Source organism: Patiria miniata, unplaced genomic scaffold (genome assembly GCF_015706575.1).
Source record: "Patiria miniata isolate m_02_andy unplaced genomic scaffold, ASM1570657v1 HiC_scaffold_14, whole genome shotgun sequence".
Lineage (NCBI taxonomy): Eukaryota > Metazoa > Echinodermata > Asteroidea > Valvatida > Asterinidae > Patiria > Patiria miniata.
Window position 1 is genome coordinate 11,375,990 of NW_024037052.1, and position 16,446 is coordinate 11,392,435.

Below are 16,446 nucleotides of genomic sequence, written 5' to 3' on the forward strand. Positions count from 1 at the left end.
ATTTAAATTCTATCATTTATATTTACAACGTACATGCTCTCCCCTGGTTAATTATTTTGTAAGCGAAGACGCGCTAATTAAATTTTCATTATTTCTATTTTCTGATATTGCATATACTTGTCCCTTTGTCGGTTATTTTGTGATCAACACCCATGTATATTTGATTAATTAGTTAATCCCCCCAACTGACGGTTGGCCTCTTTGGGTCGCCGTTACAGTTTTTGGTGGAAGATCCGGGTATAACATTGTATACCCTTACAATTTTTAGGATACGGGCCAGGTGCCATGACAATGTTTTCTCTCTTTTCTTTTCTTTTTTTTAAAAACAAAATGTATTACCAGAGAGCATAAGTAGTTGCTTAGATATGGCTTCCAGACGTGAAGCAGTGTACGAACAAATAAATCGTACTATAGGTTTGTTACAGACAGAGCTAGATGAAAGATTGGTAGAAGTAGGCATGGAAAATATGGGCGTGTCTGCTCCGTCCATGGGGTATGAGGATAGGTTTCCTGACCCTAGTCGTAGGTCCACCCCCATGGACGACTATGGGCAGAGGCAAGGTAGGCTCACAGACTTGCACAATACTGAACCCTACATAACTGATACACCAGCTCCTGGTGTATCAAATCCGGTATGTGATATTGGCTTATCCTTTCCCAATACACCTGTAGTAGTGACTGCTCCTCCAGAATTTTCTGATGCTCCCGTTAAGAAACCAGTAGTAGTTCCTGACACGTTTGATGGTAAAACACAACTAGATGATTGGTTAACGCACCTTAATCTCTGTAGTGAAATTAACTCCTGGACAGAAGCGCAGAAAACACATTTTTTGGCTGTTAAGCTGAGGGGTCCTGCTTTACAAGTATACACAGACTTACCTGAGGCGAAGAAAACAAACTATGCAGAGCTTGTGAAGTCGTTGCGAGAACGCTTTAGTCCACCAGGGCAGACAGATCTCTATCGAGCCAAACTAAAAGCTAGGGTTCGAAGAAAAGGTGAACCACTCCCAGAACTCGCAAGTGATATTCGTAGATTAGTTCTTAAGGCATACCCAGATGTTTCTTCAGAGTTTAGAGACGAGTTGGGTCGTGATTGCTTTTTAGATGCCTTAGACTCGGCAGACGTTCGAGTACAGGTTAGGAGACTTAAGCCTAAATCATTAGGATCAGCACTTACCTTAGCGTCAGAGGAGGAAGCCTTCCTTCACCTTGAATTCAATAAGGAAACACTGCCCAAACAGGTGATAGCTAGTGCAAATCCGAAACCTAGTCATGGTAGTTCTGAGACAAAGTCAAAAGATGATTTGGAGGAAAAAGTCAAACAATTAGAACAACAGCTCCAACAGTTACGGTCCCAGGTGAAGTTCCGCTATCCAAAAAAGAGAGGCCCCATTGTTTGTTGGAATTGTAAGGAGATAGGACACAAGAAATCAGAGTGCCCCAACATGGAGTCAAACTCTCCTAATCCTGCTTCTGTAGGGTCGAATAATCCTCACCAGGAAAACGATACTCGGCTGAGTATGGGGTCAGTACCCAGCCCTCAGTAGATAGTAAGGCCCAGTCTCCAGCCTGTTTTGTACATGGTACAATTAATGGCGTCGGTGTAAAATTCTTACTTGATACAGGTTCGTCTGTTACCATTTTACACCCACATACTTGGGAACTGTTACCACATGATGTACGACAAGGTCTTCAGTCATATAATCAGTCGGTAGTAGCTGTAGAAGGCAGTGCCTTGCAGGTTGAGGGTTGTGCCCAAGTAATCATTGGATTTGGTAAATTGCATAGACGACATAGAGTCCTAATAGCGCCGATAACACATGCAGGCATTCTAGGGTTGGATTTCTTGACAGAGTATGGTGGTATTTTAAATATCCCCCGGCACAAGCTTCAATTTGGTGATGTAATTGTTCCACTGACCACAGAAGTGACCTCTTTTTCATGTTGTCGAATTTCGGTGGCGGAGACAGTTGTAATTCCCGGTAATCAGGAGATAATTGTCACTGGCAGAGTACACATGCGTGGTAAGATAACCCATGGAGTTGTAGAGTCTTGTAACAAATTGATAGCTAAGGACAATGGTGTATTAATTGGACGAGTGTTTGCCAACCCTGACAAAAATCTCATTCCAGTTAGGGTTCTTAATGTGCAACCAGAAACGTCAGTTTTGCAGAAAGGAACAACTATAGGAATGTTTCATTCAGGTGAAGTAGTGGAGAATGAACAAGAGGGTAAAACAGAAAACACACTTAGCCCAGCTATGAGAGACCTTTTAGATCGCAGTTCTGTTAATTTAGATGAAGAGCAGAAGCATAAGTTGACAGATTTGTTACTTGAACAAACCACTTGTTTTTCTCAGACTGGTGAACTTGGTCAGACCAAAGTCACATATCATGACATTGATACAGGTAATGCTAAACCTCGCCGTCTTCCGGCTCGGCGATTACCTTATCATCAAAGGCAGGAGGCACAGAAACAAGTAGATGACATGCTCGAGTCGGGTGTAATAACTTCATCCTCCAGTCCCTGGGCAAGCCCAGTAGTATTGGTCAAAAAGAAAGATGGCTCTACGCGATTTTGCGTAGATTATAGGAAACTTAACGAAGTGACACTTAAAGATGCCTATCCATTGCCACGTATAGATGACAGTCTTGATGCTCTCTCTGGTTCTCGATGGTTTTCATCGGTAGATCTCGCTAGTGGTTATTGGCAGGTCACGGTCAACCCAAAAGACAAATCAAAAACAGCTTTTACCACAGGTAGCGGCCTTTACGAATTTAACGTCATGCCTTTCGGCCTGTGCAACGCCCCCAGTACTTTTGAAAGGCTGATGGAGTTAGTTCTGAGTGGCCTCCATTGGAAAACTTGTCTTGTGTATTTAGATGATATTCTCATTTTTGCATCAACTTTTGAAGAGCACACAGCCCGTTTGGGTGAAGTTCTCACTCGATTATCCCAAGCAGGTCTGAAACTAAAACCCAAAAAGTGTTCTTTGTTTCAAACAGAAGTTTGTTATCTGGGTCATATTGTTTCGAGTACAGGAGTATCGACTGATCCGGAAAAGACAGTCAAGGTTCGTGATTGGCCGACTCCCCGACATCTTAAAGATGTTCGGAGTTTTCTTGGATTATGTTCATATTATAGGCGTTTTGTGAGAAATTTTGCGTTGATTGCTGCTCCGTTGCACAGACTTACCCAGAAAGAGGTTAAATTTAAATGGACACAAGAGTGTGATGTAGCTTTTCAGTTGCTGAAGGAGAAATTAACCTCTGCTCCCATTTTGACTTTTCCAGATTTTTCATTGCCATTCATTCTTGATACAGACGCCAGTGGAGCTAGCATTGGTGCAGTTCTTTCACAACATCAAAATGGTCAGGAAAAGGTAATAGCATATGCGAGTCGCAAGCTGAGTAAAACAGAGATCAACTATAGTGTCACCAGACGAGAACTTTTGGCCGCTGTTCATTTTGTCAAGTATTTCAGGCATTATTTGTATGGCAGGAGGTTCACTCTGAGAACCGATCATGGGTCTTTGCCATGGCTGTTTAATTTCAAGAACATTCAGGGCCAGCTTGCACGATGGTTAGAGACATTGAGCTCATTTGATTTTGATATATGTCACAGACCTGGTACTCAACATAGAAATGCAGATGCATTATCAAGGTTAGATGAACAGCCACAAATCGATCAAAAAGAAGATGACAGTGAATTTCAAGTGATATGTGGATCTCTGAGTCAGACTTTTGCAGGTTGGGATGAGGATGATTTTCGGAAGGCTCAACGCTGTGACCCATGTCTGGCCCCCATCATCAAGTGGAAGGAGAAAAGTCAAGTTAGACCAGCAGGCAGAGAAGTGTCTAGTTTTGGTAGGAAGACAAAAGGATATTGGTATCAATGGGACCAGCTGGAACTTAGCAACGGTATGTTGTACAGAAGATTTGAGGGGAATCCCTCTCTTTTACAACTTGTGGTTCCTGCTGTCAAGGTCAGAACAGTTTTTGCACAAGCTCATAGTTCGAAAACTGGTGGTCATCTAGGTCGGTTGAGAACATTTAAAAAGATTCAACGATTGTTCTACTGGATTGGGTATCGGAGTGAGATAGAGCAGTTGGTTAAACAGTGCGATGCTTGTGCAAGAAGAAAGTCACCGGCTCCAAAACCACGAGCCCCTCTTCAAACTTCGTCAGTTGGTGCCCCACTAGAGAGATTAGGCATAGACATTTTTGGTCCGTTGCCACGTTCAAAACGTGGCAACAGATACATTTTGGTAGTCATGGATTATTTTACGAAATGGGCGGAAGCATACCCATTACGTAACCAAGAAGCACGAACAGTTGCTACAGTGTTGGTCGAACAATTTATTTGTCGCTTCGGGGTACCTTTAAGCATACATTCCGACCAAGGTTCCAATTTTGAGAGTCAACTTTTTCAATCCATCTGTCAGTTGTTAGGGATAAATAAAACGCGCACGACCCCATATCATCCCCAATCAGACGGTCTTGTCGAACGATTTAATCGTACGATACAGACTATTCTCAGTATGTACATCAGAGAAGACCAGTCGGACTGGGATGTACATTTACCATACGCCATGATGGCGTATAGAGCGAGTGAGCAAGAAACTACAGGAGTAAGTCCAAACAGAATGATGTTTGGAAGAGAAGTGTCATTGCCATTAGACTTGCTTGTTAGTCATCCCCAAAGTCAAGGGAACAAAAGTTCTGATGAATATGCATCTGAACTTTACCATAGAATGCAGAAATCTTTCGAAGTAGCTAGAGAAAAGATTCAAGGAGAGCAGAAAAGACAGAAACGGTTGTACGATGCCAAGTTAAAAGGCAAACCATACTCTCCAGGTGACAAAGTATGGTTGTATAGCTATGTCCGAAAGATTGGTCTAAGTCCTAAACTCCAATCTCATTGGAAAGGTCCATACCGTGTTGTTAAACGCATATCAGATGCAGTTTATCGTATACAACATGAGCAGACAGGACAAAGAAAAGTTGTCCATTTTGATAGATTAAAACCATGCGTTTCAAGTTCTGTTACACAGAGAGTTTCTGAAGATTTCATTGGTGAACAGCCGGAAGAGACTACCGGAGATGTTACTGGACAGCTGGAGGAACTGAGCACCATAGACAAGTCTACTAGTGATGAGCATGGCAGTGGGAGTGACGGGGAACTGGGACAGTCAGGAACGCCTTGGATCAGCGATTCGGACCTCCATACCAGGGAAGCAATCATAGCGGCTGGTGATGGAGAGAAGGATGACCAAAGAGGCTTCGGACAAGATGGAGACATCAGGGAGATGGAGGACGCCATTGCCGCATCCAACAGGGACTACCCAGAATCAAAGTCGGATGAGGAGGAACAACATGAGGCATCGTCAAGTCATGGAGACGTGGAATCCGGCCGGACACGTCCCCGACGACGACATCGACAGCTGCCGATGTGGCTTCGCACAGGAGATTTTGTGACATGAACTCAAATAAGATTTAAGCCTGCGTGTGATTGCACCAGAACACTTGTGCCTTGTTTGGGCTGCAGACCAAATAATTTGGACACTAATAAGTGAAAAAGAAAAGTGCAAATATCAAATTACATAAATTCACATGCTTTTAAATCTCAGAGGAAAGCAGGCTCATAATTCTAATAATAAAGGAAATTGTTTAAAATTTACAAATAAATCCTGTATTTTATGAGACTGGTCACAAACTTGCCTATACCATGTGCTGAAACATGTTAAATTACCATCTTTTCAAACTCCGATTTTTGAGAAACCTGAGATGCTATACTAATACCGGAATGTTGTAAATAATTATTTTTATTAATTCAAATTTTGATTAATAACTTCAAATATGAAATTTGTATTTTTTTTATATAGGCGCAGAGACGCGCCTTTTTCACAGGGGAGGGCATTGTAACAAAATTTGATTTTATCATGGTCCCAATTGCACCTTTAAACTAAATAGAGAGCGCTTTGGCCACAGTAATCCATAGCAGTCATGTATTACATCTGTTCTCAAGTCAGATTAATGCCACAAAACTATTTCAGAGCTTACTTTGTTCAACTTAAGTCTTAACCTACTTTACACCACAATAGAATAGTATTTGGGTTGCAGTCAAACCACAGATGGAGCTCTCATGGCAGTCTTTATTGTTTACCCTCACAATACTGGGATATAAGTTCCTTGCCCCCATACCTCTGTACTTAGTGTTTATGCAAATATCCCCCAGTACCAAAGACACACTGCATTAGTATGCCTAATCTTGAAATTCTTATGCATATTTTTACCCAGCACTATAAAACCCCTTTGAAAGCCCAGTAGGGCGTGGACTTGCGACTGGGGCATGGTGGTGGATGGTGGTGTGCATTTTAGTTCCATATTTTCTAAGTTCCTGTACATGTATGGCTGACGGTGGAAGCCTAGTTTAATTTGGCCTTCGTTTTTGGGCAAGACGCTGTGTTCTTTAATTTGCATCACCACCACCACCATTACACCAAAGGGTTCAGTGGTCTGCATAGTCTTGTGAGTATGTTCCAATATTACCCCCCTTGCCCCCAGTAGTTTTTACATGGCCTGCTTGTGGACTACGGTGTTGTATCGTAGTGGTGCCAGTCTGAACTCTGCTCTGTCAGTAACTATTTAAATTCTATCATTTATATTTACAACGTACATGCTCTCCCCTGGTTAATTATTTTGTAAGCGAAGACGCGCTAATTAAATTTTCATTATTTCTATTTTCTGATATTGCATATACTTGTCCCTTTGTCGGTTATTTTGTGATCAACACCCATGTATATTTGATTAATTAGTTAATCCCCCCAACTGACGGTTGGCCTCTTTGGGTCGCCGTTACAATATGCCTATTGCAGTACTATGTATGGGTTGTGCGTGTGTGTGTGTGACTGGGCGTGTTGGCATTGCAGACCTTGTGTGGACTTGCAAAAGCTTGCACACCAACGTACTGTAGACAAGCCGTTCTTGTGTGGACTTGCACACGTCCACACAGATTTACTGCATATTTTCCAATGAGACTCTATGTAGAGATGAATTAACTGTCCAAAATGAGGTCCACACTTTGAAGCTTAGTTCGCATGAAGTGTTTGGTACAATGTGGACTCTGATAGTTATAAGAAATGTCGCCCTCTATCATCTTATGAGAGAGTGTGGTCCTGTGACCTTCATTGCTGGGCATGCTCAGTGCATAGGTTTGAGGAGGCAGCCATTTTGTTGTCAACACAACTCCAGGGGTAAGTCTCTAGCTCATGTTATCTTTCAAACTCGAAGCATGGCAGGACCTGCTTATTCAGCAAATAGTGTTAGAATTCAAGTGCTACAAACTTATGTGCGAAGACTAATTCTCTCACTTATTTTTCTTTATGTTTTGGTTTTCACTATGACTTTGTATCTGGGATTAGAGGCATTGTTTTTTCATGCATGTGACTGCCATTCTGATCTGGTGAAACTGATTGATGCTACCGGTAGGCCTTTTGGTTAGCAATTTTTTTATGGTTTTTGTAGGATTTTTGGTGAGAATTCCTTGAGTTTGTACTGAAAATGTTTACAATGTAAGCGCAGAACTTGCGGTTTATTTGTGGTAAACATGCTGCCCACGGACACATTTGCCTTTTCTAAACCCAGAGCATGCACAGTTGTGGACACAAGGAGTATGTTAACGGAATTTCCGCTTCCTCCATCACTTGAAAATATGAAAAAAATGTTTTACAATTTGTTTTGCTTTGGTAGTAGAATTAATACCCTGGACGTCAGTTGTAATGCTATGAAGATGTGATCCAACCTGGGCTAACTGCTGGCATATATTTATTCAGTGGCTATCGTTACGGCGATCGTGTATCTACGGGCCTGGTTCCTAAAAGGGAATAAAATCCACTGTTAAATTATTTGACCTACCAAACTAGTTGGCGACATTAAGAACATACAGGTAGCCCTGTGTCATAGATAAGGGCAGGGTTTGAATTTTTGAGGAAGTTTGGCGGTGAAGTGACGATGACAACGACAAAACGCAACACGAAAATAAAGATGGTGATCACCTACTAGCCATGCTAACAATGTATGTCAAACGGGCATCGCCATCATGATCCTAAGAATTGAAACTAGCAACACAGAAGGGGACACGTTTACTTAAAAGTTGGAGAGAAAAAAAAAAATCCTATGAAGGTTGATTTTTTTCTTTCAATATCTTTCATTAATGGCCGTCACAAAATTCACAACATAGCTAAACTGACATCATGCATGACTGTTTGAATATCCTCCTCTATTCAAATGTTATGCAAATCTGCCCCATTGACAGAGGATCGTATGTTTATGAATATATCTACTCAATTGGTGAGGTGAGTTTCATTTTTGAAAGACTAGAGAAAATGGTACAAAACTGGATGGGTACTGGATATAGTATGTCGAAAATGCCCCCCCCCCCCCCCCCCCGCTATGTTTTGAATGCGTTATGTCCTCGACATAAGTACGACTTACGACAAGATACATTTTAATGAATCCAAATACAAAGTAGGCTATATAAAAACTTGAACTTTTTTTATTTCTGAAGTTTAGCAGGTATGACTTATCGGAATTTACGTAGCTCAAAGAAATGCCTTCCACCACTGGAAGTGGCGCAGAAACATATTGAACTTAAAACTGACCAAGAAGGACTGGAATGTCATTTCATCAATGAGGCTATTGGTAAGAAACACTTTGCTATTTATGTTCAATCGTGTACATGTATGTATGTATGTATGTATGTATACTTTAAAAATGAAGCATTATTGGAAAGATTGCCTTACCTGGACATCACTTCACACCCCTTGTTCAAAATCTATGAGATGTGCCAAACAAATTCTAAGTTTAACCTGCATGCATGTAAAAGTGTCACATATTTTTCTCATCTAAATTTGCATTTGATGCTTGGGAAAAGGTAAAAATTAGAAATGTCCAGGCGAGAAAGTCTTACCGCTTTAGTCAATAAATCACTGACATATGTTGTTTCCAATAAACTTTTTCATCAGTCACATGCAAATTTGCATCCATTCATAAATTTATTTCCAAAAAAGAAGAAGCTAGAACATGTTACATCTGTAGATAAAGTTCAAAAGTTCAACCACTTATTTGGCAATACTCCACTAATGGTAGCTGAACTCGAACTGAACTAATGTGCGGAAGGCTTTTGCAGAACTGATCCCAAACTTGCCATCTTTATAACAGCACAACATAGGCAATACAGCATAAAAAAAAGTTATTTTATCTTTTGTTTCAGGCCGAGGTGTTTTCACTCATCGACAATTCAAGAGAGGGGATTTTCTACTTGAATATTGTGGTGAAAACATTGGACTTAAAGAGGCAACCCACAGAGAGGCAAGCTACGCGACGAAGGATGGAAACTTCATGTTTTTCTATAAGGATGGGAGAAATACACGATGGTAAAAATCTCTTATTCACTAGGCCAAAAACAGGAAAAAAATACTTCTGCTTCCGATTGCATGGCATTTGAAAAAAGGGTAGGTACAATGTAGGTAGGGAATTTTTTTTGGCCAATATTGTTTGTGTGTACGATCATATGGAGGCGTCTGCGTGAAGTCAAGGGTAAAACGTAGAAATTAATGGTTTTAGTTGGGTTTTTTTTTCTCATTTTTCCCATAAAGAAATTAGGGTAGGGGCTGTCAGAATAGGGTAGGTAGGGAAACCGGAAGCAAAAGTATTTTTTGTTTAGCCTCACTCCTCTCACCACCAGAACAGATGATGGAGAGTGGACTTGGCTTTCTTTTTAGTGATTTGTTGTGTCATTTCATGGCAGTAAGCTAATGAGCAAACTTTTTTTCACAAATGTTTTCAATGAGCAAGATTTCTCGGGTTCACAATTTCAGAAGAATGAACATCTTACTTCAATGACATCATGGCACCATCACTCCTCGGAAAAAGCATGGCAAATTGTAAATGTTTAAACAAATGCAATTTTCAGTAAAATTAATCAAAAAGGGATTTCAATTATTTCATAAACTTAAGAAGATTACAAAGTATCACAAAATAAGTTCCTTAGAAATATTCACTCCATGGGCCCTTTAAGTAAAAAGAAAATGTAAAAGACTAATGGGCAGTCACACTGGCCTATCAATTCTGAATTAGCTGAGCTGACTTAGATTTGTTGTAACTCGATAACAAATCTGACTCAACCTCATGACTTTTTCACTGGGAACTCTCTGTTTTTTTTCTCAAACTTATGAAACTGCATCTTGCTCGTCATCTCGATTTAAATAAAATGTAACGAGTTGAAGCTATTAAAGTTTATATAAGCGACATAAAGATCCTTGTCATTTGATTAGTGGAACTCACATCCCGTGACATTCGTTATTGCTCCCATTCATGCCGGGCTCAAAAGTCCCATTTGCCCATGGGGAATGGGAAATACTATTCAACAATTAGGAGTCATTCTTGTTCCATGACGCGGTATTTGTGTGTAAATGCGTAGCGCATATTGTTCCAAAGAGCCAGCCCTACAGAGTTGGGTTCAAACATTTTCGTGAAGGGGTGGTTTGGAAGAGAGAAATACATTTTCCACCAGTTTTATGTTGAAATAAAAGTTCAAATATATCAAATGACAAGGACCTATATGTCAGGTATATTATACAAATATTGCGTGGCTCAGAGTGAAACAGGAGGAATATTATCGCAAGGTTAAATCTGGACTTTCCATTTCACGAGGCAAAGCCGAGTGAACTGGAAAAGTCCAGATTTTACAGAGCAATAAAATCCCTCCCATTTCACAATTTAAAGCCACTCAATATTTGTTTTATATACATGACATATAGATCCTTGTTATTCAATATATTTGAATTTTTATTTCACTACAAAATTGATGGGAAATGTATTTCTCTCTTCCAAACCACACCTTCATGAAAAGGTTTGAACCCCACTCTGTAGCGCTGGCTCTTTGGAACAATACTCGCTACGCTGAACATGCGCACCAACATGCCTTTGCACACAAATACCATGTCTTGGAACAAGAATGATCCTGGTGACTTCCCCATGGACGGATAGTACTTTTTGAGACCCCACGTGAATGGGAGTAATAACGAATGTCACGTGATGTGAGTTCCACTAATCAAATGACAAGGATATGTATGTCGATTATATACAAAACAAATATTGAGTGGCTTCAAATTGTGAAATGGGAGGAATATTATAGCTCGGAACACTCTGGACTTTTCCATTTCACTCGATTTCATCTTATGATAATGTTCCTCCCATTTCACTTGAGCCACTTAATATTTGTATAATAAGACTGTACATGTACATTTTGAACAGTTGCAACTTATGAGCTATGTACCTACCTTGCATTCAAGGGTGTAGAAAATGGAGATCAAACCTGAAGAGCCTGTTGCTTTTGTTCATCTGGACATTTCTTTCAATGTTATTATTATTTAAATTGAGCAAAGAAATGTTGACCTAATCAGGATCATTGTTATTTTTCTTATTCAGCGTGGATGCTACAAAATCAAGAGGGCTTGGGAGAATGGTAAATGATGGGTGTGGGAGAGAAATTAACTGCAAAGCCCAGTTAGTTGATGACCATCTGTGCTTATTTGCCACAGAAGATCTGCCCATTGGCGCAGAGCTGCGATATGATTACGGGATCCCCAATCTACCATGGAGAAAGGTTTGAAGTTAATTGGTTTATTTGTTGTACGTATTTCCAATACAACGTAGGTTTGTTTGCAATTCTTTGGCCTGTTCAAATATCAGATGAATTGAATTAGGCATGGAGTTGGCTTCAACAGCATATCAACGTTTGAAGCAAAACCCCATCTCCTCATAAAGACAAAGTTACCCTGTTGCCAAAAACAGGTTTGAACAAATCCTGGCAACAGTAAAGGTAATGGTATTATAATGTTACCAAATGTACATGTGTAGGTGTTTACACTATGAACATTCCCATCCCTTAAATTCACATTAAAAGACCACTTTGACATGAAGTTAATCCCTTGGGCTTTTTTATAGGAATATTCCTGTGAGGAGTTTTTCACGTTTATTTTAATACCTTGTATCTGTATTCGCTAATCCCTTCTATTGAGCCCTGCTAGTATGCCAGCAATGCAGTCTATTCACCCTGCACCAGGTAGCGGACAAAGCAATGTATCCTCTTAAATCATTTCAGCTTCAATCCTCACAAATCCTCCAAAACGCCTGGAGGATTGAGGAAGGTTAGGGTTAATAGACAACATAACATTTTGATTCTTTCAGTTTATTGTATACATGTATTGTAACACATGTCCACTACAAAATAAAACACTGTTAAAATCTGTGACTAATTTTTCGTAGTGGAGCACCACACAATCTCTTGATTGCTCATGTATGTATTTTATCTACAGAAAACTGTGAGTACCAAGTCCAAAGATCTAGAGGACCCCTTTCCTCAACTCACATTTTGTGGGTTGATAAAGGTATGTTTTATTGTGAATAAAGTAAACTGAGTAAAGTTTAGGTTGAAAATTAGTTTTTAAAAGTTTGTGGCTCTGAAATCATCTGTCTCACAGCACTTTTTGTAGTTTTTCATGAAGCCTGGTTTGATTTTTCTATTTACATGGGCTACTGCATCTTTGATATCTGTGAAAAATTAGCCTATCATTTGTTCAGCTTTTTATATCGTTTAAGAACTTCAGTGAAGGGCATAACTGTCATTATACCTTTCAACTTACATTTGTTTTGCATCAGTATTGCTGGGGCCTGTAGACCGTGTCTTTCGGTCAGATGCCTGTCACTTAAGATCTGCACATTAGGAAGTGATTCTTCTTTATTCCTTGTGAAATGACTTACATAAATAAGCTGGCAAACTTTGTCTAATGTCTTTGTACTTTTCTTTTCAGGATCATGAGGATGTGATGTCAGGTACCTCAATAGCAACAGGTAATTGTGTGATGATGATGATGGTTTTCACATTCATGTTATTCCAAAGAAAATATGGTTCTGTTTGTTAGGAAAAAAACTTGCAAAAGAACTTTGTATTGTTTAGGAATTAACATTAAATGTACTGGGGGTATTAGACATTATTTAGGGAACAATATTTAGTGGTTATTTGTTTTTCTTCTAAAAGTGGTGTTTTGTTGTTGTGATATGATTTTCTCAAATGCCATATTAAAATTAAATAAACAGGCATTTATGGCAGCTGTGTTCTATTTTTAGAATGCATGAATATTTCAAAGAACAAAAGACAACAAATATTGATTGCTGCCTTAAATCCCTTGAATATTCCCTCAGTAGTCTTTACAGTCCTTGAATACAGTCTTGTGAGTCAAAAAAAGCGGAACCCGAACCCAGAAAATATATTTTGTATTTAAAACGAATATGTAGCACCAAAAATAATAACGACTGGGAAGCCAAATCCAGAAGCTAATTTTAGATGGAAAAAATAATTGAAATTGCTCAATCCGTTCAAAGAATATCACGATTTAAATGCAATGACCCTTTAACGTTTAGAATTGTGACAACGATTCTTGAAATCACATTTTTTGGACGAGATAGGATTTAGGGTCATTTTGTTTAAATGGTGTTATTCCTTAAACGGATTGACAAATTTCAGTAATTTTTTCATCTAAAAGTAGCTTATGAAATTGGCTTTCCAGTCATTATTAATTGGGTGCTACATATTTTTTTGAATATGAAATATCATTTTTGGGGTTTGTGTTCCGCTTTTTTTGACTCACCCCGTAGATGTAAAACAAAAATGAACCTTGGTACATAGTGTTGGATGTGATTCTTTAAAGGAATGTGTTTTATATTGTCCTTGTGCAAAAGCAGACCTCCAAGTTCAGTACGTTATAGTTGACAGATAATGGGTCAATAGTTGACAGGCCACGGGCCAATGACAGCCAAAACTCTCTGAGAGTTGTAGCATTTTTGGCGAGCTGCGAAGCAGATGCGAGCCTATGTAATACCAATTTCCGTCCGTCTGTCCGGGCGCCCGTCCGGACGTCCGGCCGTCCGCGTTCAGATAAAAATGTTGAAGTTTTTGGTTCTAGTTAACTTGGGGAAAAAAATTAAATGCAGTTGTCAGGTATCATCTCTAGGCCTATAACTTCAGTTAGGTTCATATCATTGCAGTAAATTTTATGATTTTATTGAGGAACTTTAATTCAAGGAAATGTTAAAGTTTTTAATTGTTACATGTACACGTATACTGGTATAACATGTACATGTGTGTATACCGGTATAACATGTACATGTACACTATGCATTTTGGGGATGTGCATGAGCTTCTGGTTTGATCTTTTAGTTTATGGGGTTGGAGTAGGGATGGGGTAGGGGAGGGTGGGGTGGGGTGGGTCGGGGGATAGGGTTGGAGTTAGGGTTTGTGTGAGTAGGATGAGTAGGGGAGCTAGGATGGGCGGGGCGGGGCAGGTTGGGGTGGGGTGGGGTGGGGAGAGGAGAGGGGTTGGAATACTGGGTTTGGGTGGGGTGGGGATTTGTAGGGGTGGGGTGGGAACAGGTAGGGAGAGACAGGTAGGGGGAGACAGGTAGGGAGAGGATGGGCATGGATGAAGGGGTTGGGTTAGGAGGGGGTTGGGCAGGGGGCGGGATATAGGATCGGAGTAGGGGTTGGGTTGGGGATGTGTAGGGATGGGTTGTAGGGGTTGGATAAAGGGAGGGGGCAGTATATAGGGATCAGAGTAGGGGTTGCATGGGGTCAGGTGGGGATGTATGGGTGGGGGAATGGGGTGGGCGGGATATTGGAATCGAGTAAGGGTTAGGGTGGGGATGTGTAGAAGTGGGTAAGGACAGATAGGGGAAGATAGGGTAGGTGGGTGTAGGGGGTTGGGGTTGGGGAGGGTACGGGTCAGGGGAGGGGGAAGGAGATAGGGATTGGAGTTTGGGTGGGGTTTGGATGTGTAGGTGATAGGGTGGGGATGATTAGGGGAGGATGGAATGGGTGTGGGTAGGGGGTTGGGTGGGGGAGGGGGGGGTGGGGATGGGGTAAGGTTTTGGGATGGGGTAAGGTTTGGGGGAGGTGGTGATGGTGCTGTGTCTACATGTACATGTATACCCATTCTTGTTCTGCATTTGTGGCGACTACACAAGAGTTTTCCCATGGTAATACAAGTATGGGGAGCAGAAGACACTGATGGGGATGCAAAAATCCACAACTGGGTCCTAATTACTCTAACAATGGAAAACTCCCCCATAATACAGTGACGGCTAACCTATATTCACATGTATTTATTAGGTAATCTGTTGACTTTTTATGTTGACATTTAAAAACTGACCCCTACACCTAGGCACATCAACAAGAATCCTGATCCCCTTCCGTCATGCCCATCCCCAACCCTACCTTCAGCCTCCCTTCCTGCCTTGGACAGCGAGCCATGGCGGCTTCGCCGTTCTAGTTTTGTTTGCTTTATGCATGTTGAGGACAGCTACTTACTGTAAGTGATGAAAAAAATCATGCAGTTAGAAAGCATCTTGGAAAATAATAGTGCAGCATTTTATAAATCCTGATTCTCATTTCTGTGTTATTTTTGTACCGTAATCAATTCCAGCTGAAATGATAGGTGAAGAAACTGTACAGTAAGTGAATTTAATATTCACCATGATGCCATATCCTGCACTGCATGTAGACTCAGTTTGTGCTCTTCAGAGTTTGCACTCTCCATAGTTTGCACTCTTCTCTTTAAGATTGCTGTCTCTCTTACATTCCACCAAATGTAGCATCAACATGTATCATATATCCACTCTTACACTGAAACATTTGACACTTAACTTGTCCATCTTGTTAGTGTCGGTTTTGTCCTTATTCGTCTAATAATTTGTGACCTGCTGCAGCAAAATCAGGAATGCCATCATTACAATTGCGTTAACTGGTCTTGGTATCAATAGAAAGCTGAATAATCACTTCTATTTAGGGTTTAGATTTTTAAAAAGTCCTCTCAATCATTCCTCATGTTGCTATGGAAGTCCCGCTTTGAGCGAGCTCAAATGAGGGAAATTCACCCTCTTGTTGCAATCGTGTCCTGAATCTGTTTTCATAGCCTGCTTCCCACTTGCATTCATCTTGCATGCATTTGATACCCTTTCACTTGTAGTGCCCTTTCTTTCACTCCACATTGTAACTGTGTATCTGTTTAGAAACCATATTTAGAAATTAGAATTTAAAGAGCTAACTGATCCCACAATCTAATTTCTTGTTTTATAGTGTCATCTTTGACAACACTTACCAAATTTATTTCTCCAACAGCTCCTGGTCTACCAGTGCCAAATCTGAAGGAACAGGTTAGTGCTTGTAACGTTGTTAACTGCATAATACAGTCAGGTCTGATTGAAAAGAGTTGTGCTGTAAATGCATTTGCTAGTTACAGCTTATGGTTGCACAATGAAGGAAAACACTAAATGCATGCTTCTGCAATCTGATAATTCGGTTAAGGGAAGTCCTTTTTCAGATATG

The 16,446-nt window shown here is 40.4% G+C and overlaps 1 protein-coding gene across 1 annotated transcript; it reads left to right on the forward strand.

The window, feature by feature from the left end:
• The first annotated feature begins 8,440 nt into the window (after positions 1-8,440).
• Positions 8,441-16,067, forward strand: LOC119722050 (N-lysine methyltransferase KMT5A-A-like). The gene is made up of 6 exons (XM_038192037.1): positions 8,441-8,702; positions 9,274-9,436; positions 11,493-11,670; positions 12,383-12,454; positions 12,878-12,917; positions 15,545-16,067. Exons 1-6 carry the CDS (start codon positions 8,579-8,581, stop codon positions 15,574-15,576), a joined length of 609 nt encoding a protein of 202 aa, XP_038047965.1. The 5' UTR covers positions 8,441-8,578; the 3' UTR covers positions 15,577-16,067.
• The last annotated feature ends 379 nt before the right edge of the window (positions 16,068-16,446 follow it).